The following is a 21,763-nucleotide window of genomic DNA, read 5'->3' as shown; positions in this document are numbered from 1 at the left end:
TAGTACTCTCTTCACCTTCATCTGGCCAATCTTGATTGTGACTACCAATGGATCTGTGTAAGGCTGCTGGAATGGTTGTGAGATAGTTGCGTCGAATTTCATTACTGGACCTCCCGTGATTGCTTTGGGAGGTGCTTTCATCTGAGGGTGGGATATTCTTCTAAAAAACCTCCTATGATCACATTAATGACCCCACGTGTATCACTGGAGACGTCTTTTCTTTCTTCATCCTTCGGGGGTTTATGCCTTGGACGGTATGACCTCTCATTGTCACCACGAGAGGCATATTCTTTCCGGTTTAGAAACCTCCCTAGTTTCCCTTCTTCGGCCATTTGATGCAAAATACGTTTAAGCTCTCTACATTGTGTTAAAGTGTGCCCGTATTTCCAGTGGTAATCACACTATAAGCTATAGTTACGGTGATCCGATGGTGTGGTGGTAGGTGGAGGTGTTGGAAGTGCATCTTGGATGGCATAGAAGATGTCTCTCCTATTTCTATTAAAACGAGGATCTTCTCCCCCGTCCTTCAAGTTCTTTGCTCGAGGTTCTTCCTCTGTGACATAGACTTGTCTGGATCTAGGGGGCCCATCTCAGAAGGAGGGCCTTGGCGACGGGGGGTAACCTCTGTTTCTTCTTGCTTTGGGTTCTTCTCTGTGAACCCTTTGTGGATGACTTGGTTCTTACTCCCTTTTATCATGCTTCCACTTCTTGGTATCATGTGCGTGACATGTTTCAGAAGCAGTGACATAGCTTTGACAATGTCTCATAGCTTTGACGAAGTGGAAGTAAGATGTAACCCTTCCGTCGAAATAACCTGAAGTCCTACAACACAACACCTTAGCTTTGCCCGGGGGTGATCTTCCGAAAAACCCCTTCGACGCTCAAGTCAGATCGAAGATGAGAGATCAATGAATGCATGATAATAAATTGAACGCCATGATGTAGATATCAGGGTAGTGGTTGTTTATATTTTGGTTAACTGATGAAGAAGATGGTGAGTAGAGATCTTGGCATAGTTTCGGTATGGTGTTATTTCTTAGAGATGTAATGGGGATGATAACTTCTATTTATAAGGATGAAGAAGTGGTTATTGCAGAGAATAGGTTGGACTTTATGGGTATTATGGCAGTTAAGGGGAGGATATGGTTAGTTACTGTGATGAGTGAGTATTTACTTTATGATTTTAGGAAGTTTCTTACTTGTTGATTAAGCATACTGAACATGATGTCATAAAAACCCCTTAACTATGAGTCAAGATAAATTGGTAAGTAGGAGTTAAGTAGTTTTACAATGATAATTATTAAATAAATAACAATTAAATGTTACCATAACAACATCCGTACCCATTTCAACTGGAATACATACAATACAAAACTAGTATAATTTTACCGGTCAACCGTCACTATTAATTATACCTTTTATAGTCTAGACTAGATACCAGATATGATATCGTCTTATACAAGGTTTGCAATGTAATAACCGCCACAATCTAATTTATCTGTCAGTTGGGCTTCTCGACCACCAATACCAACACCCATACTCGACGACGTAGGCCACCAATTTCCCGAGCACTTCTTTTCGTTTTTCATCTCTATTTGTCATCAATGGCTTCCTTTTGCACTCCATCTCTCACTCCCCTCCAAACTCAGGTACCATTACAATCTTATTAGCAGTATTTCTCTATTGATTTTTGTCGTTGAAACATTGTAATTATTGTAAGAATCGGTATTGCTTTTGTTATTGCCGTTGTCTGATTTCTCTGCAATTGTCTTTTTATTGATGAACATTCCTATTCCTTGTTGATGAATTGTGTTATCGTAGCTAAGAATAGTATTGTTGCTTCGTTTGGCTCAATGATGTTGATGATTAATTTCTGGATTGACTTCTGATTTTTCAATTTTACTAGAAAAATAATTTTTTATGGGAATTAGGAAGATTATTCAGGAGTATTGATCAATTTAATTCTGTGATTACCCCCTTGAGGCTACATAATTACATTTTAGTTATTGAATAAACCTTTGAGATAGAAATTTGATGGGTTTTGTAATTATTGGAGAATTCTTGTATGTGATAGTTTTGTTCTAAAATGGAATTCCAAAATCCAAAACTCCCGTGTGTCCTTCCAACTCGATTTAGTTAAGATAGTGTTTGGATAATATTTTAGGAAGGAAAGGAAAGGGAGGGAAGGGAAGGCGAAGGGAGCAGAAGGAAGAGGAGGGAAGCTTGATGTGTTTTACTTCTAATCTTTTCAATATTTGAAGGATTAGTTTTTGTACAATGTGTGAAGAAATTCTCCACTCGAATTCCTTTCTCTCTATTTCCCTTGACTCCCATTTTTGTATCCAAAGTTAAATGAAGGAAGTATCATCTATCTATTCTTTACCCGTTTGCTGATGTATCTCCTAACTATTCCTAACCCGTTTTTGAATGGAAGCTTGGTTAAAATTAAAGATCATAACTTTAATGCAAAGAGTCCAAAGAACAATAGTAGTATGCTTCTTGATGCAACAAACAGCTTTAATCAATGAACTAACATGGATGATAATTGATAAGTAACTAATGCAATAACAAACAAAATACACAATATTTAACGAGGGTCATCCAACAAGGGGTCGTCCTCCTTGATGGTGGCTAGCTTTGAACGATTATAGAGAAATTTTAAAGGGGTTCAATGAAGAACTCATATAAGGATTTCACATACAAAGAGAGAGGGAGAAGAAGGGTGAGTTAGGCCTAGGGTTAGAGTAGAATGATTCTAGGTTAAGGATACACTAGGAGCATAATACAAGAGCAATAAATGACTAACACATCGCAGTCGTAAAGCAACCGCAAAACAGAAGGGCAACATTAGGCAGGGTGCTCATTTGAGCGAACCCATGCTCGTTCAAGCACCCCTTCATCAGAACTTTCTGAACCTTCTGTGACATTCTTCCAAACCTTCTGCCTCATGGTGCTCGTTCAAGTGCACCCCTACTCGTTCGAGCACCTCATGCTGTACCTTACTACGTGACTTATCACTCCGTACATGATCATACACATCTCACCTTTCTACTACTTGTACTATCATGGAATCTTCTATTCCTTCCACTCAATCATGCAAAGTCATTTCTACTTTTGCCTGTACTACCAATCTACCATGTTGTTATACCATGGTGCACTCAAGTCACACTATTCTTCAACAGTTTTCATGCTACCTTTGGTATTAAAGACCACGACGGGTCTTATAATGAACTTTATCTCACCAAATTAGCGAAACGAAGATGTGCAGCTTAGTGACGGTTGTTTCATTTTTGATTAACATTAGTTATTCCTCATTGCTATTTTCTCAAATACATGCATCATAATTCATTAGCTAGACTATAAATATTTTTTTTGAAAAATAAATTGAGAGCTTGCAGTTATAGAACCCAATAAACATATAACAATCAAAATTGAAAATTTATTCTTCAAAACTGACAAATGTATAGTTATAGAGCCCAATTTTATATTTCAAATCCTAACTTTTAAATTAGCCATATTCTTACAAAAATTGTCAGCAATCTAAGTCCTACCAAATTTTTGGTTTATTATTAAATAAAATCAGTCATTTCATTCTTTAATAATCTTCACATTCTAATAATTGAAAAAACCTTTATAATGTATAAAATCTGAAAAAATAACCCTAGTAAAATATAAAATCAGAATAATGCTTTGATAACTGCTGGTAGGTGGGGCAGAGATTGGGACCGTTGTAGGCGTGACAGCAGACTGGCAGAGGCATACGTTAGAGTATGTCAAAACTATTCTTTTCTCTGTCTGCATTGGTACACTGCTCATCTGGATAAATAATACAAGCATTCCCTCATCCTCTCATTCCCTCTGTTGTTTTTTCTCAACTCTGTTCTCTATCTGTATTCGTCCCTTCTGTTCTTTTCTTTCTTCTGTTCTCTTGTGTATTCTCTGATATGGATCTGATCCACTGCTGCAAGCATTACAAGTTACAACAACCAAAGATAATGTCAATATGGAAGAGGTTCAAAGCCAAGCCAACAGAGATAGAAGTCTAAAACTATTTTCATCAAACTGGCTGTAAGCTTGGCCAATAATGATCATAAATCATCATATTGCTACCATATATGTAAGAATTGTCGTAATCCCAATTACACCTAAAATGAGTGTTAGTATCAACATGGATTAATTGAGAAAGGGCTTTGAGGCATAGGGTAAATATGTAGGGGACATTAGATTCATGCGAGTCTTATTCCTCAACTTTTTTAAAAGGAAAGTGATTTCTTTCGGTTGGTCATAACTCATTATGAGATTGTTAGTTATTAGTTAATTATTTTGTTTATCAACTAAAATTATGAGTAACTATGATTTAAGTGAGTGTAATAATCAAAAGTTAATGTGTATTAATGAAACTTAAACGGGTAAACATATAACGTTGTAGTGGTGAAATATCCTTATAACGGTAAAATAACAGGTGTTACATGTTACGTAACAGTCAACGCGGCATTTTGACCGTGAAATTTCATGCACCGTTATATAACGGGATTTAACGTCGCGGCAACTTTCAAACAGGTTATATAACTGAACATAGGAGTTTTTATTCCATGGTGTAGAGCTTTTGAAGGCACAGTGACACTTTATCTATTTAGCTTCCTTTTATGACTCTATTTTGGTATGGGAAGTAAAGGTTTGGAAGATGTAAACTCGCTTCTTTGCGTTAGAATTTTGGTTGTATCTTATAGAGATAATCTTAGTTTGCAACTATAATATATTATGTTGCTTAAGGATCCAGGCTGCGCTGCGACAAATTATAACCTGAAAAAAGCTCTATAGGAAAGAACTAGTTCTTAAAAATCTTTTACAAAGAAACAAAAAATATTGGGTTTACCTTTCAAGTACGGAAGAAAACCACTTGGAAATCCATGTGGCCTTTACTTTGTGAAGTTTCATGTTATCATGTTCTGTGTTTTCTTCCATATAATAGACGTGAACTAAGTTGATGGTTGCAGTTTCATCGTAGGACTTGTATCATTTTTTAAAAATCCGAGTTTAAGTACATATCTTTTTGAAAAGGTGTGAATATGGGAGTTTACCTACAGTCATGGATTATATCTTCTAATCATTCTAAAGACAAATGCTCTTATTTGGCTCTTTTGAAATTTCACTTGTAGTAAAAGACTGAATAAAGTCAATAAACAATGTGACCAAATTGGGCTTGTTAATTGGATCCAGATTTTGTAAAAAGGCTGGAAGGGGTGGCTGTTATGCATCATTAACTAAGCTTGTTGGAAGGACCTACCATCTACATCAATTGAAGTGAAACGTTTAGCCTTCAAACAAGGGGTTCACTCAGGTGATCTGGAGAAGGCAAGTGATTTGACCACTAAAAACTGAGATGAATCTAAGTAGTAAGATGCGATCGACTATGGGTATTCTCATATTAGTTGGTTAGGAATAGCTTGCAAAAAATATAGTAAGAGCAAAAATAAGAGATAAGAAGTGATAAGCAACTATAAAATGAAAGAATATCATGCATGGCGTCATGTCATATATTCATATTATGTAAATGGTTATACATCTCTGTAACTTTTTAAAAATCCTTTGGTCTAGCACGCAGGCTGCACAGGAATGATACAGAATATCATCCGTTTTACAGAGTAATCCTGGAAAGGTTCCATTTTAAATAGCTTAGGAATGATATAGATAGAAATAGAAAGGTTAGAAGCAATTTCTTCCGCTATACCTTACGTTCCTTGAGAATCTATGCGATGAATAAAAGGAAATCAAAGATAGTTTATAAACCCTTCACATATGCTGATATGCACCAGGATCTCGAAACATTCGAAACAGAGATTCAGGCAGTTTAAAGAAAAATGTTTCCTTGTGGATTGTGATTTGGTGTTCTGTCCTTTGAAAGCATAGCAGTAAGAGGTCAATTTGCACTGTAGTTAAAGTAGTAATATCTCAGCAAATTGAATTTTCCTCGGATTGAACATACTTTCGTATTATCTTCTTTTGTAGTAGGAAGATATATTAATTCTTGAGGGTTTATCTAATAAACTTTTGGCCTTCTAATGAAATGCTGTTATCTGCTTATATAAAAGTGTGTATAGTAACTGTTGTTTTTCAACATTTCAGATCAAGCATCACAATGAGAGGAACTTCGTTACTACTTTGTCGGTCATAAAAACAAGCCCATCTCTTGCTAGAAGGGGTAGAAGCTACGGGAGTTATTCGGTGTCAAGAGCTACTTCGATTGAAAGAGATGCCCTTAGCATGGATACCCATGGGTCTGACGAGAAAATTGGTTAGCCCCTCTATATCTGAAAACACAGTTTTCTTTACTGGTACCCTCTTTGATATTCTGAGGTGGTGACATTGATTCAGATTATGGAGTTGTTGGCATGCACCATGTCGGTATCCTATGCGAAAACCTTGAAAGGTCACTTGAATTTTATCAGAATATACTAGGTATATCTATATACATATTGTGCTGTTAATTGGGTAATTGAAATCATTTTTAGTGTTAACTGTTCGATTTAAGGCAATAATATTCCCATTATTCTGGCAGGTCTGGAGATTAATGAGGCCAGACCGCATGACAAGCTCCCGTATAGGGGTGCATGGCTGTGGGTCGGCTCTGAAATGATTCATTTGATGGAACTTCCAAATCCCGATCCTTTGAATGGTCGTCCTGAACATGGGGGCCGTGATCGTCATGCATGTGTCCAAATCCGGCATGTTTCTAACCTAAAAGATATCCTTGACAGAGCAGGTAGATGTTTATCTTTGTTGATTGTTTGACGCATTGAATTGTTCAAAAGATTTTCTACGCCTCTACATTGGTATGGTCAAGCCTCCAAATTTTCTCTAATTTCGAGTATGCAAAATGGCAGGTATACCATACACCCTCAGTCGATCTGGAAGGCCGGCTATTTTCTTTAGAGACCCAGATTCTAATGCCCTGGAATTTGCAGAATTCGACAATTAAACATGACATATAGCTCAGTATATATGATAGGTACTTTTGTTGTATACATTATTCCATATATAGCATGTACATAAAAACTTATAAGCATTGTATTATTTCAGTTATTTTAGCCTCCAAAAGTGACTGTTCTGGAGGTCGAAGGACATTACTATTTTGACAATTCATGTTTTTCGACTAGTGATGATGTCTACAGGTGTGAACGCAGTTTAACTTAAAACGAAACTATGATCGTTATTTGAAAGAAGCATGGCAGTATTCTACCCGCATACTAGACCACTGGTGGTGGTGGCGGCTGGTGCTCCTGCTCGTTGATCTTATTTGAAGTTTCTGAAAATTTGATCCTGATCTGTTGGGGTGTCCGTGTTATCAACACTTTCACTCTCCTAAAATTCGTAGTTTTAGGTCGGTTGAGGGATATAATGATTGTAAACTTCCATTTTGGAAAATCTAATCCCTCATGTGCTTCACGATGGATATAATTATGTTTAGTATACCTTTATTTCACTTTATCGTAGCAACCAACCGCACTTCATTGTTGTCTCAACTCTCAACAAGTTTGATCCACTCAGTTTTAACCAGAATCGAATCATGATTTTCACTATGTAAAAAATATTTTTTTCTTTTTTTTTTTGGATTCGGTATCCGATTTTAAATACTCCTAGCATTTTGATTAAAAGACAATCATATTCTAGGAGGGAGATTGGATTGAATGTGAATCTTTAGTAGAACAAACACTAAGGCTTTAAGAGGGATGTTAAAAGTAGTAAGTAGATTAATTAAAAATAGTATTATATTTTGGTATAAAAACTTGTGTAATACATGAAACTCTTTGTATTGACATCCATAAAAATATAACTTTTTTAATTCTCATATTTCTTGTAGAAAGTAAATTCCGATAATTATTTGTATCTTTTTTAATTTTATGTTGAAAGTCAATATCCATATTTATTTTTAAGTGAATATGCACCATATTTTTGAAGGAAGAACCTCTATAGGAACTCAATTGCCTAGTGAACTAAAGAGCTTCCTTACACAATCTCAATTCTCAATATACTTAAATTCTTTAAAAGGCTTCAAGTACAATACTTAACAATTAACATAGTATAAACTACATTACTACAAAGTTAATTACTAGTGTTGTACTTTCAATAACTCTCAAATATAAAAATTACAAAGAAATACTTGTATTGTATGACATTAGAATTGTGCACTTTGTGAGTCTATTCCCATTATATTGCTCAAAAAAAAAATAATTCCCACTTTGCATTATGTGGGAAACTATTTCCCACATTACGGTCCACGTCAGATTTTTTTTTTTTTTTTTTTTTTTTAATAAAACCGCTACCTGAAATGGCGGTTTTGTTAAGAGATCTGAACTAAACCGCTACTTGAAATGGCGTTTTGTGGATTTTAATTTTTTTTTTTTTAAAAAAAATAGTAAACCGCCACTTGAAGTGGCGGTTTGTAGTAGTACAAAACAATATTTTTTTTTTTTAAATAAAAAGTAAGATAACCGCCACTTCAAGGGCGGTTTTGTAGTAGTACAAAACATTAAATTTTTTTTTTTAAAAAAAAAAAAAAGTAAGCAAACCGCCACTTCAAGTGGCTGTTTTATAGCAGTACAAAACAGCATGCCATTTTAATTTTTTTTTTTTTAAAAAAAAAATTAATAAGCAAACCGCTACTTCATGTGGCGGTTTAGTGCTTAAGGCAAACCGCCATCTCAAGTGGCGGTTTTGTCTGGAAAAAAAAAAAAAAAATTTCTGACGTGGACGATAATGTGGGAAATAGTTTCCCACATAATGCAAAGTAGGAATTTCTTTTTTTTGAGCAATATAATGGGAATAGACTCGCACTTTGTTTTAGATATCTCATCAACTATTTTCGTCTGACTTGTTGAAATAAAAAATGATTTCGCGAGGTTAGAATAATAGATTTTCCAGCCACGATTACCAACACTATCAAGCTTTCTTTTTCTTTTTTGAAAATGCATAATAGATTTTCCAGTCAAATTAAAATATGTCTGCTTAAATGTTGCTACTAAGTGATTAAAAAAAAATTTGTAATATAAATTTTCATGAGATATACCTTGTCATTCCCATAGTGTTGAACTTTTGAGTATAAAAAAGTTTTTGTTCATAATTTTCTATCACCGCCTAAATACATCTCCATTTCGTAATGCATCGAAATGAATTTTGTACAAAAAAAAGATTATAATAGAACGAATATGACCATGAAATCCGTCAAAAAATTTTCCTACAAAAATTACACTAGCCTTCCATTATCATTCATATCAATTAATACCAGGCCATCATCAAATAATAATCAAATTTTCTTCAATTTTACAGTTGTCTTATAGAAATGTATATAATGCCAACTCTAAAGACCCCTCCTCAGCATCTTAAATCGGGAAACTGGCTTTGAATTGGAAGGCTGCAAAACGTTATCTTAACTTGTTATTAAAATGAAATGAAACAAAAAATTCATAACAAGAATAGAAAAGTCAATAGTTACCTTATCATTGGCTTCTCTATCTGATGAAATTTGCAAATTATCTGTTCGCTCTATGATTGAACCAGAGAAGGCCTGCAGGGTAACAGAAGTATATGAAAGTGTTGAATGAATGGAGGGGGAAAGCAATAGTCAGTAGACAAGGTTGAAGACATGCCTTGAGACTATTAGCGATAGGCCTAGACGCTTGATTTCCAGCATCTGGTCTAGGTGATGGAACACACACCTGCAGGAAAATTAGAAATGAGGTGGCCTCAGATAACAGAGATGTTGGCCATTATGCAAGCTTTAACCATTAAGACGTCAAACTTGGAGACATGACAGTGCAACAAATAACCACAAAAGCCATTTCTTCCCCTAGGTTTAAACTGTTATGAATGCCGCAGGTCCACGGATAGAAAGGTATCACAGCTTAGTAGATTACACTATGTTTGGATAGAGGGAAGGGGAAGGAGATTGCATTTCCCTCATATGTAACAAATTCCTCTGATATAATGCCTAGATCATCTCCAGGCAGCAAACAATCTTTCATTGTCATGAACTCCCACCATTGATACCCCAGTTCTAGCATAAATCATGCAATCTTCAGCAGCTAGTCAACTAGTTTGCAATCTTCAGCAATTAATCAATTAGAGTTTAGATTTCCCATGACTTTTATAGTATCGACAGAAGACATCACATCTCATTAATAGTTCCACCAAATTCACTCAATTTGATAAGATATAAGATACTAATACACAACAGCCAAAAAATCATGCAACCAGGGATAAAAAATAACTACTTTGCCTCAATTGGAGAATGCTTGTCAAATTATGGAAAAATCCCAACGACTATCACCTGTCACATACATTTATGACCAACCTCAACATGAGAATTCAATTACTGATTTACATGTTCAAACTTTTGAGTCATCAAATCCTTCACCTTCATCACTCTTATTTTTTTTCCTGAAGGCATAAATGAGATAATAGATCAGTATGGTCGACTTGCTGCCAGTATCCTAGTTTTAAAGAGAAGGACGAACACAGAGGAGAGGTTCAAGGAGAGCAGACACTTGTGGATTTCAAAAATGAATGGCTATATGCGTAGACAAAATCCCAACCCAAAGATAAAACAACACAATTGATTAATCTAATGGTAGCATACACTCTGCCATGCACTCATGAGTACCAAATTATTAAATTCCATCATCAAACCTTGCTATCAAAATTTTAACTGCCCCCATTCACCTCCCCACCCAAAAAAGAACACATACACATGCACTCTTGGAGTTAAAATTTAAGATATAATGTAAACAAGAGAACTAGCATGAAAAACATGACATACAAAGAAAATGGCAAATGTACCTCAGGATTTGGGTTAAATGAAACACTCTTCTTCACTACAGGGGGGACACAATCTTCCTTGGTTGATCGTGTAACACATTTTTGCAATATACCTTTGCCAAGAGATGATATATCTGATCATTTGGAGAACATATAAAATAACATCAAAATGACAGAATAAAGAGGACTGCGACCTAAACTGTCAAGCATGTCTTACTGACTCCAACACCAAATATCAATACAAGACAACTAACGAGAATGATGCATCCAATTAGATTTCTTTTATTCTCTTGGTTTTCAGCTTCCATTTAATAAGGGCCTTAGTAGTACATTGCATTTACGTAACAGATGCCTTAATTACTCAGATAGAGAAAAAAAAGGGTACCTCTGTGCTCAGGCTGTAAACTGGTATTTTGGCACTGCATGAAAGGTGTTCCAAAAGAATCGGTAAGCAGCTATCATGAAGAGTCAACATACACGATACAAATGTCTCCCGCAAACACAGAAATTAAGAAACAAGTCGTCTTACAAGTAGTTTATCATCATCATTTGTTCCAGACATTCTATGAGAGAGCTCTTCAGCACAACTTTCATCCTTTGAAAGTTCTAGGTCCTGCATACCACAATTAAAATGTGGAAAATTCAGTCAGTCAAGATAAGAAGTGGCTACCTTTAAGAAAACATAATCCTTCAATATCTCTTTTTTACGTCGAAATCTTCATCACTTGTATCATTTTCATCTTCTTCAGAACCTTCTTGTTCTTCTTGTTCTTCTTCTTTCTCAAGTTCATCCAACCTGGCCATCATACGAGCATACTCTTCATCATCAACTTCCCTAGCACTACTACTTTGTCTGACTTCAGACGTACTAGGTGTATTTCTCTCATCTAGCCCTGAAATTTTATGCATAGTAAAAATGAGTAATCCTTCCATCTACTGAGAGATCTTGTTAATGTTTATGCCTTGATACCCAAAATAGCAAGAATTGAGAAGGTTGTAGAATTTTAAGCAAAGTTATAACAAAAGCTAATTAATGGTTTAATTATGAAACATGCCCTTATACCTTATGGCTTCTAACATTATACTCCCTCCAATTCGTAGTAAATGTCACATTTGGAATTTGCACAAATATTAAGGCAAGGAGACCACAATAAAAAGGTATCTACATCTACAAATTAGGAGGGGACCACAATAAAAAAATTTCCACACATACAAATTAAGGAGGGAACCACCACAAAAGGGGTCCACATGCATCAAAAATCATTATTTAAGATAGAAATGGGACATTTGGAGTGAACCGACATAAAAAGAAAAGGGGGCATTCACTCTGAATTGGAGAGAATGCTAGCTTAGAGACAATGCCACAAAACAAACTTTGAAGTGGTGTTGTGAAACACCTAGCTCAAAGTAATGCTTCCATACATAACACAATCACAAACATATAATTATAATATATTCAGCACTCTACACATAGGCACGCACGTGCATCCCGTATTAGAGGCAGAAGGGGGTGTGGCTCCTATGTTACCCGGATTTTCATGTACCCGTACCCGATCCTTAATGCTCAAACATTGGTATCGCACTTAGACACTTCATTTTAGGCGAAAAATTGAATATTTACACGTAAGCTACACTTAGACACGTACCAGTATCCGATATTAGTACTCGAGTCCAAATAACATAGTGTGGCTCAATAAAAAACTCTAAATCCCTAGAAAACAAAGGGAAGAATTGGAATGTTAAAACTCAATTAATAGGCAGGAATCAATGTTTGTTGTGCTTTGACAAGTAATTCAAGCTTTCTTTAAATCTCCTGTACAATCATTTAAAGACAAAAAAAAAATTTTACTATTCAAATTTCCTGTAAGGTCCCTAATTGCAATTATTTTGTAGACTTAAAAAAGGGATTGTTTCCTATTCATCCAAATCTTGATGGAGATCTTAAATCTTCCTAATTAAATGGTAATTTGTAATCAAAATCATTTAATGATAATAGCTCAAGAAAAGTTTAGATTATGGTAAAAATTTTCACTCGCACTTTGAAGAATAATTGCCTCATATTTTTTAATACTCTTTTGTAAGTTCCCTAATCTTGGCCTTTCGAGTTCAATCATTCATTTTTTGTGCAAAATGTCATTGTATTCCAAGGAAAGGCCAACTTCCTATATTACATTTGGAAGACCACAAACAGCCTTGCCTTAGAATATTTAACTCCCGATCACTCCAATCTCCAAATCTAGTTCCCATGCACAGGTTTGCTCCACTACCTCATCAATCATAATCATAATAGTAGCAAGCCATGGCACCTCCTCATTCCTTTTTACCCTAGTTGAGTGTGCTATGGATCACATTCACGGGTTGTTGCATTTCCTATCAATTACTGTTTTTTGATGGTACAACAACACAAATCAAAGCTGTATACATGGGATTGCAAATTGCAGATATCTTCTAATGAAAAGCCTTCACATTTCAAAAGAATCTAACATTGATGTTCAAGGACTCACATTACCCTAGCCATTGGAGACAAATATTCATCCAATGCAACACCTATACACAGGTAACTACTTAAAGGAGTTGAGGAAAGTAGACAAACACCATGTTACTATAGCAACTTTCCTAGTGAGGCAATTCCAAAAGATTAACAACCACTTTCTACAGTACGTCAAGATTATGAAGCACCAGCATTAGTAAAAAATGAATTTTGTTTTAATGTAGAAAAAATAAAGGCTTATGTCATGTCTGGATTGTGCCCCCAATTTCTCGCCTTTTGTCTATCTCCCCTTTGATGAGTCTGTCTAGTAGCTACGGCTTTATTTTATTTGAACTCTTACGTCTTCTTGCTATTTTAATTTCAATGTACGTCTTTGACAGGAAAAATGCACTTATCATGTTTTGTAAATTATTTTATCAGGATTCTAGTATATAGTACTCTTCTAAATCTTACATATAGGTAGAATGAATGAGAAATTGTGTTTCATAATACAGATGAGTAGGTACTAGGTATGCATCGCTAGGAAACAATAAATGGTTCAAAATTTTACAACTTAGGTATATTAAGTGAAACAAAAAATTGTTGATACCTACCAATTATATTATTTTCAGCTGTCTTGTTTTGGGAATTTAAAACCTGGAATGTGATCCAAATATAAATTTAAAATAAAATATAATAATCTATTGCTTGAACGTCTTTCTACTACGTACTAACATATGTTATCTTCAATGTCAGTATATATTTAAATGTATTTTGTTGATGATAATTGTTATAGCCTGAATATGCAATTGGAATTGGATGCTTAACCTATCTTTAGTAGACGGAAGAATGGTTGTAAAACATAGTTATCGCTTTAAAAAGTCATTTACAGTAAACAAAAATTACTACCATAGGCCTCTAAATTATCATAAACGGCCATGAGCACAAGAAGACTGGGGCAGGGAAAGAATCTCAGATAAAAAGAAGTTAAATTGTACAAATGTACAAAAATTTAAACAAGCAGCAGATTAGGTGATCACATACTGACAAGTCTGTTCAGCTTCAGTTAGAGGCTTTGAGCACATACTAATGGCAACAAACAGGAAGAAAAAAAAGAAAGGCTTCAAACCAAAGCAAGTGTTAAAGCAGGACAAAGAAAACTACATGTGCTTTGTTTGCACAAAAAGGTTCTAGGAACTGCAGTGAGAAACAGTAGAATAGGAAGATTACTTGAAACCATGGAAGTAACATATCAGAACATAATATTATCATCAAAGAAAAATAATCATCAATTTACAAAAGAAAATAAGCCTGATTTGGACTTACTTCCACTAGAATTTTCATCATATGTTAAATCTTCTCTGATCTCCACAAGACCCTCCTGCGATAAGCAAAGATAAGCTAAACTGAGAAAATACATATACATGTAAAATGACAGCAACAATGTAAAGTTACCACAGCTTCTGCAGCAGTTTTGTCAAAAAATGAGGCTTCAGCTTTGAGGTCTTTAATCACAGCATTAAGGGAATTCACTTGCGAGTCCAACATCTGTCCTCTTCTTTTAAGAATGTCAACTGTTTGTTTAGCTGATCTTTCTGCAAAATAACCTTCACCAAGGAGTACCTAAAATCCATCCAAACAAGCTTCTCTAAGGTTCTCAGCTTAGACATGTTGGCATCTCATTTTTTACAACAAAAACAAATGTACGACAACCAAAAGCACAAGTTTTCAGACCATGGTTAAAATAAGTATACCTGTTTCATGGTATGATAAGTTCTTTAAGTTCAACTCATAAGTTTTTTCAGCTTCAATTCACAACTAAAGTAAGCATATGTACTTAAGTTTCAAGGATTTAGGTCGGTGGTTCCACTAAGTTCGGAAATGCATTATGCATTCTTAAGACTACTTGTCTAAAAATATGGGTTTCTACTTAGTATAAGAGGAGACTTTTGGCAAAACTAAGACTATACAGTCATTCAACGCCAAAACAATACCTCTAGGTTAAAGCGTATATTGAAATTCCTACATTGCAGAATTGATAATACTTCTTAGTTCTTATTAGCTATTATAATAATAATAGCAAAATCTGTGGCCATTAATATCAAAAGATTCAATAGATAGTATAGATCAATTTCCATTAACTGGCAACAGTCAATCCAATATATCTTCACCAATAAGAAAAAGAATTCAATTCGACGCATCATCTATACAATGACTAATAATTAAAAAAAATAAACCAAATTACCATGAACTCATTGGTATGAACCAAACGACCTGGAAAAAAAGCAGCTTTCCCAAATGGAACCTGAATATTCACCCCAAAACAAAAGGCAATTAAATTTAAAAGCAAAGTAAACCTGAATTTATAGTCAAATAATAACTGAAAAAAGAAAAAGACCATGATATGGTGGTGAAGTTCATCCGGAAGACGTCGAACAATGTTAATTAGGTTAGTATTGTCGGCGACAAAGTTGTTGAGATTATCGAGTTCCTTGTTTCTGTCTAGAATCGTATCATTGACGCGCTGTGAAGCTTTACGAGCTTCATCTGCTGGAAATATCGTGGACAGTGGTGTAACCGTTCCTTTCGCCGCCATTGTTGAGAGAGAAAGGGAGCTTCAACGAGAGTATAAAGGAAAAAGAGAGAATACTGAACGAGGTTCATGGTTTTAAACTTCAGTCTATTGGGTTCATTGTTCTTTAGTAGAGTGTTTAGTGAGATTTGGATAAACCAATTGATATTTGCTAAAGACCCACTTTAATTGATGTACATCCTTTCACCACTTTAATTGATTTTGTAAATAATTGAATATTTGCTAAAAAGTATACATAAATACTTAAAAGATGTATATATTCAAATGACAGATTTATAAATAATATGAATTTTTTCGTTACAAAAATATATACACTCTTAGAGCTGTTCAAAAGTGACCCGATCCGAAAATTCGATCCGAAATCGAAAGTAAACCGACCTGAAAATGTGTTCCTTTTTTATGTTTATCGAACCGACATTACCCGACTCAAAGCTATATACGAACAGGTTGACAACAACCAAAAATGGGAAAATTGAACCCGAGCTGTAACCGATTTTTCTAACCGACACATCACCGTTAACCGAGATTACCAGAACCTAATAATGACCGACCGAGTCATATCCGACCCGAACATGCTCAAAACCAAACTCGATCCGGCTAAAATCGACTTAACCCGAACGAAGTTTAGATCGAACGACTATAAACCCGAACCAATTTTTTACATAGAAGTATGATTGACTCATATTCAATCCTCTATTAGTTATTCTAATAAAGTCATAAATATTTTAATAAAATAAATTTTATAAATACATGATTTCATATATTTAGAGTTAATAATCAATGGTCAATGTTTATTTAACTACTTTTAATCGAATTAGATGAAAATTGATAGAACTTTATAATTTTAATTTCCGGTCAAACAAGTAAAAGTAACAATGTAATAATGATCACTAATTGGTTTGCATTTTCACTATTTTGCTTTAAGTGAAGAAACCTTATCATCAATTAAAAACTGACTAACAACTTGATCTGATACTGATTCGATCAATAGTAATTACTAATTCGCAATTCGTAGCGGAATTCTACTTGAAAAATACCGAAACCGATCTGTACCTGGTAAAACCGAACCAATTATTAACCGATGACAAACCGAGACCGATTGAAACTCGACACGAACTTTAACCGACACCGACCTGATACTAACCCGATAGTTCGAATAATCAATCTTCAACCGAACCGTGACTAATCGACCCCACCCGAGTATGACCTGTCGCAACACGCATCCGAAATATAATCGATCTGAAATACAACCGAATCGAATGACACCCGTCCGAAACCGACCCGATAACCCGAATGAACACCTTTATCACCCTCTATGTACACATTTTATCACAATATGTATAACTCAGTCTGATTTTCAGATTTCACCACTTGAATGATTTTCACCTGATATCCTTATTCAATAAAACTAACTTATAAAGTATTAATTAAGTTATTTAACTCGTATAATATGCGTACTTTACGATGAGACCGTCATGTAACAATGTTCAATTATATTTTTAATTTTTAATTTATTAGTCATATATTGGCTAGATAATTTCCATCAAATTTAGAAAACCCTAATTCATTGGCAAATCGAGCTTTTCTCATTGACGATTCGAGGTTCATAGAAGATTCGAGCTTTACTGTGCTGTTTGATAATAAAACTAGTGTTTATATCTGAAAAATTAAACCCAATTTGGTTCCACTTGACTTGGATGTGTTTATAAGTGGATTAGTGTCTTATGTCGTATAATGAACATGCAATATATAATCAATTACACAATCTAACACATTAAATTTTTCATCAATATTGGACAATCAATTTCTCTTGTATATTAATTATTCATGTCTCATATATATCACAAAAGCTACTTTCACCTTTCTTCGTACAAACTGCTAATTGAATTAGCGGTTTATAAGTTCAACCATATTTGAATCAATAATTTTAATAAAGGTAAAAACACTCTTAAAATAGCAATAATTTTAATAAAGGTAAAAACACTCTTAAAATAGCGGTTTTGTAACTAGAATATTAAAAAAATGATTGTTACAAGTAATTATTTCCCTTAGAATGTAAGTTAGGATTATTTTTCCATTTAAGCAATTTTTCGAGAAATAATTAAAAGTTACATAGCAAACTACTCTAAAAGAAAATCCATTAGGTTATATTTGAGAATAAGTATTTCATTTTATATTGTAGATTTCAATTATAAAATCACAAATAAAGAATTTGAGAATGACAAGATGTGGAAAATCATTCTCGAATTCTCAATTTTAACTAACTTTAATACAATGGTGGAATTGATACAAATTCAAATTTGGTTTTTATTAATTTACCAAACAATAAATTTAAGTCAATTTTAGATTTCCAAATGAAATCGTTGTCCCCAAACATAGCGTTATGTAACTTATTTACTTATTCCTTAATTCAAATTCAAATTTTTATCTATTCATAAACAAGACGCTTAATCAATTGACGATTTAACAACGAATCAAATTTTAGTATATTACCAATCCACTTAGCAACATACTCTTAGTTTTTTGTTATATTTATTTACAAGTCCCCCATAAAGCATTATAATACCTCCTACAAGTCTATTTAACCACCTCTCCAATCAACTTCAACACAACATAGCCAAAACCTTAACAATCCTTCTTCACCAATATATCTTGAGAAGCAAAACAATTTAGTCCAAATACATGAATACATATACAAAATAAAGCCTAAAATACAAGCCATGATATATACAAGCCTAAACCCGCCTCAACCGTATCAAGTGTACCCCTTTGATGACGGATGTAAGTAGCCATAACTGGCATTGGACACACACGACCAGGTCGAATTAATGGTGATACAATGAAGGGTGAATGAGGCCGTGGAGACCAAGCACACGGAGAAGAGGAAGGATGCGATCGCTAAGTCGATTATGTTTTCAATCCATGTGCATTTCTCGTGTACAGTGGAACTAAGCATCCATAGCCGTATCTATTTATAATAGTGTATCTATCAAGAGAGAGTTCATACTTTAGTCATTGGCATAGAGCTGGTTGCCCATATCATGAGGCAATGAACTAGCAGCCTCTAATGCATGACGACCACCCTGTACAACATCAACCATACTATGTGTCTACAAATTTACTTGTCAGACCAAGAAATGCAAAGGCTTCAGCATACAATCAAGCGTGTTTTGTAGATGATCAATACCATAGTGCAAAAACAAAGCCGCATCACCCTATAAAAAGAAGAGTAGCAACTAAAGAATCAAGACAAGTAAATACCATGGGAAAGAATTATATTGTGGGAGAAAGAGCTTTAAAACAAATTCTCATGTGAGACGTGTCCTATACATGGGTTGAATAGCCACTAATATAATAATTAGCATATAAGTTTGTTATTTGAGACCGTCTCATCAAAAGACAGTCTCTCACTAGAGTAGCTCAACTTTAAATACCTCCCAAGTTGGTTGAGAGGATGATTGATCCAGCCTCCAATGGATATTTTATGTAAAATGTTAGAAAATTATCAAGCATCTCAATATACACAATGCATCATGAATCAACTAGGCAACTTCATTTCCTTCAACAGCCAACCCAACATTGTACTAATGCTTGAAACTTCAAAATGATAACATGGCCCTGACAGAAATTCATGCACATTGCCATCAATGCTAATCCAACTACAGCCTCGATGTTTTTTCACCCCAGTTTCCTTCATGAATCTCCTTAAACCTGAGACTTTACCCCACTCATGATCACGAGCCAATGCATTAGATAACAAAACATAGCCAGCAGAACTTTGTGGGTCTACTTCAATCAGTCTTCTAGATATGTCTTCAGTAAGTTTTCCTCTAAAATGGAGCAGGCAACCTCCAAGCAAAGCACCCCAAACAAAATTATTAGGCTTAAAGGGCATTGCTTTAGCAACATCAAGGGCTTCTTCGATACGACCAACTCGAGATAGTAGGTCAATATAGCAAGCATAGTGCTCCAATTGGGGTGATACAGAGTATTTTGTGTTCATATCTTGAAAGATTTGGCGTCCTACATCTAACAATCCTGAGTGACAACATGCACTTAGAATACCCAGAAATGTTCCACTATTTGGACTAAAACCAGATTCTAACATTTCATAGAAAACTCTTAATGCTTCATCCCCTTCACCATTAACAGCCAGACCCATAATCATCACACTGTAAGATATAACATCTTTGGATTGCAATGAGCGAAAAACGTCTTTTGCTCTGCTCAATTCACCACATTTACAGTACATATCAATCATAGCTGTAGCTAGATATGAGTTTGTCTGCAGAACATTTTCACGATTTCGAGTTTTCATGTACTCATGAACCCATACACCAATATCAAGATCACCTACTTGAGAACAAGCAGAAAGAACCCCAACCATTGTAACATGATTTGGATTAACATAAGAATAATCAATCATCATCCTAAAAATGTTCAAAGCTTCTAAAGCACAGCCATTTTGAACATATGCACCTATAATTGCATTCCATGATACCACACTTCTTTTACCCTTATGACCAATTCTATCAAAAGCTTCCTTGCATTCATTGACCTTCCCCCATTTTCCATACAAATAAGTAAGCACTATGTTAACTGAATCATTTGAGACATGATCATAGGACTGAATACTATCTGTAAAAATCCTAATCCAGTTCTCTATATCACCCATATCAAGCTTAGCACAAGCTGATAGAATACTAACCAAGGTTCCGTTTTCGGGTATTACCTTATTCTTAACCATCAATTGAAATAAATCCAATGCTTCCTCTGATAAACTAGACTTAGCATACCCATCAAGCAAACAAGTCCATGAAACGGCCGTACTTCTGTCAGGCATTTCATCGAACACCTTGCGAGCCGAAAAAAAATCCTTAGTACCTTTCACATATATAGCAAGAAGACCATTGCAAACAGCAGGATCATTCAAAAATCCAACTTTTATGATCTGGGTATGAACTTGTTTAAGATAATCAGCATTATTTGAGTGAATAAAAGATTTAAGGAGGAAAGAAAAGGTAAAATCATTAGGAAAAAGTGAGTGTTGTTTTAAAAGTTTAAAGTAAGAAAAAGCAAGGAAAGATTGATCATTTTCTTGACCCAAAATTCTAATAACTGCATTAAAAGGGAATATATTCGGAGAATGCAAATGATCGAACACTTTAAGTGCAATATGAAATGGGTATCGACCAATTAAACGGGTTGCTATAAGATTATGTTGATGGGCACCTAAATAGATGATTCGAGCATGAATTTGAAGAAGATGAGATTGTGAGAGATGAGTTTGTAAGAGGGCAGATAAATGGGTAACATTTGATACAAAGGATTTAGAATGCATTGGATGCGAAGAAAATCCGGTTGTTCCCTATTCCCTAATCCTCTTCCTTCCTCAGTCTCTTTATTCAATGCTCTGCTTTCATTTCTTCTACCACTATTGGTTTTTTTTTTTTCAGAAAATTGATAATACTATTGTTTAGTAAAGATCAATAATATATGAAATTATGTGATTTGGCATATTGTTGAATTTGATATTTTAATGACCGTTTGTAAAAAATAAATATTAAGTCTATAATTTGCAAAATTTCTAAATTTTTAGTCTGTATTTCTTTTGTTCCACATGATTTGCATTAAAGATAAAATTGTTATTTTTTGAGAAAAAGGTGGATAGTGGTAATAAATAAAGAGAAGGAATGAATTGTGTGGATGAAAATAAAATAAAGTTAAAATATATAAATGAGATTAATAAGTGGTGAGCCATAGTCAAAAAATAGAAATTATGCAAATTAAATGGGACGAACTAAAATGAAAAATAAAGTACTTTGCAAATTATTCATAATTTAATGTAGGTTATCTTAATGTTGGGTAGAGGTACTGAATGAACA

General features: G+C 34.5%; 3 protein-coding genes across 5 annotated transcripts; 1 reads left to right on the top strand and 2 right to left on the bottom strand.

Annotated features, from left to right (window-relative positions):
• Positions 1–1,434: 1,434 nt before the first annotated feature.
• On the top strand, positions 1,435–7,523 carry LOC130815357 (glyoxylase I 4). Of its 3 annotated transcripts, none has more exons than XM_057681803.1 (6): positions 1,435–1,649; positions 6,127–6,295; positions 6,376–6,459; positions 6,560–6,763; positions 6,885–7,009; positions 7,158–7,523. In XM_057681803.1, exons 1-5 carry the CDS (start codon positions 1,605–1,607, stop codon positions 6,977–6,979), a joined length of 597 nt encoding a protein of 198 aa, XP_057537786.1. In that variant the 5' UTR covers positions 1,435–1,604; the 3' UTR covers positions 6,980–7,009; positions 7,158–7,523. The 3 variants fall into 3 exon arrangements, with proteins under 3 accessions (XP_057537786.1, XP_057537785.1, XP_057537787.1); XM_057681804.1 differs by having other exon boundaries at positions 1,447–1,649; positions 7,173–7,523; XM_057681802.1 differs by having other exon boundaries at positions 6,885–7,523.
• Positions 7,524–9,100: 1,577 nt separating this feature from the next.
• On the bottom strand, positions 9,101–15,995 carry LOC130815307 (uncharacterized). The gene is made up of 11 exons (XM_057681725.1): positions 15,684–15,995; positions 15,531–15,590; positions 14,741–14,908; positions 14,612–14,666; positions 11,524–11,708; positions 11,345–11,428; positions 11,201–11,234; positions 10,837–10,949; positions 9,648–9,716; positions 9,494–9,565; positions 9,101–9,412 (listed from the first exon to the last, which is right to left on the bottom strand). The coding sequence occupies exons 1-11, from the start codon at positions 15,879–15,881 to the stop codon at positions 9,359–9,361; spliced, it is 1,092 nt and encodes a 363-aa protein (XP_057537708.1). The 5' UTR covers positions 15,882–15,995; the 3' UTR covers positions 9,101–9,358.
• Positions 15,996–18,353: 2,358 nt separating this feature from the next.
• LOC130815468 (pentatricopeptide repeat-containing protein At2g29760, chloroplastic-like) lies at positions 18,354–21,343 on the bottom strand. Its single transcript, XM_057681951.1, has one exon. The coding sequence runs from the start codon at positions 21,217–21,219 to the stop codon at positions 19,417–19,419; it is 1,803 nt and encodes a 600-aa protein (XP_057537934.1). The 5' UTR covers positions 21,220–21,343; the 3' UTR covers positions 18,354–19,416.
• Between the last annotated feature and the right edge of the window lie 420 nt (positions 21,344–21,763).

This window comes from Amaranthus tricolor, chromosome 6 (genome assembly GCF_026212465.1).
Source record: "Amaranthus tricolor cultivar Red isolate AtriRed21 chromosome 6, ASM2621246v1, whole genome shotgun sequence".
In the NCBI taxonomy this organism is placed as follows: domain Eukaryota; kingdom Viridiplantae; phylum Streptophyta; class Magnoliopsida; order Caryophyllales; family Amaranthaceae; genus Amaranthus; species Amaranthus tricolor.
The sequence above is the reverse complement of the archived record's forward strand: the minus strand, read 5'-3'. Positions and strand labels throughout refer to the sequence as shown.

Coding starts and splice junctions, on each gene's coding strand:
- LOC130815357 (XM_057681803.1), top strand. CDS start 1,605: ATGGCTTCCTTTTGCACTCCATCTCTCACTCCCCTCCAAACTCAG. Junction 1,650..6,126: donor TCACTCCCCTCCAAACTCAG/GTACCATTACAA, acceptor TCAACATTTCAG/ATCAAGCATCACAATGAGAG. Junction 6,296..6,375: donor TGGGTCTGACGAGAAAATTG/GTTAGCCCCTCT, acceptor ACATTGATTCAG/ATTATGGAGTTGTTGGCATG.
- LOC130815307 (XM_057681725.1), bottom strand. CDS start 15,881: ATGGCGGCGAAAGGAACGGTTACACCACTGTCCACGATATTTCCAGCA. Junction 15,591..15,683: donor AACTTCACCACCATATCATG/GTCTTTTTCTTT, acceptor GTGAATATTCAG/GTTCCATTTGGGAAAGCTGC. Junction 9,566..9,647: donor CTATCGCTAATAGTCTCAAG/GCATGTCTTCAA, acceptor GTTACCCTGCAG/GCCTTCTCTGGTTCAATCAT.
- LOC130815468 (XM_057681951.1), bottom strand. CDS start 21,219: ATGCATTCTAAATCCTTTGTATCAAATGTTACCCATTTATCTGCCCTC.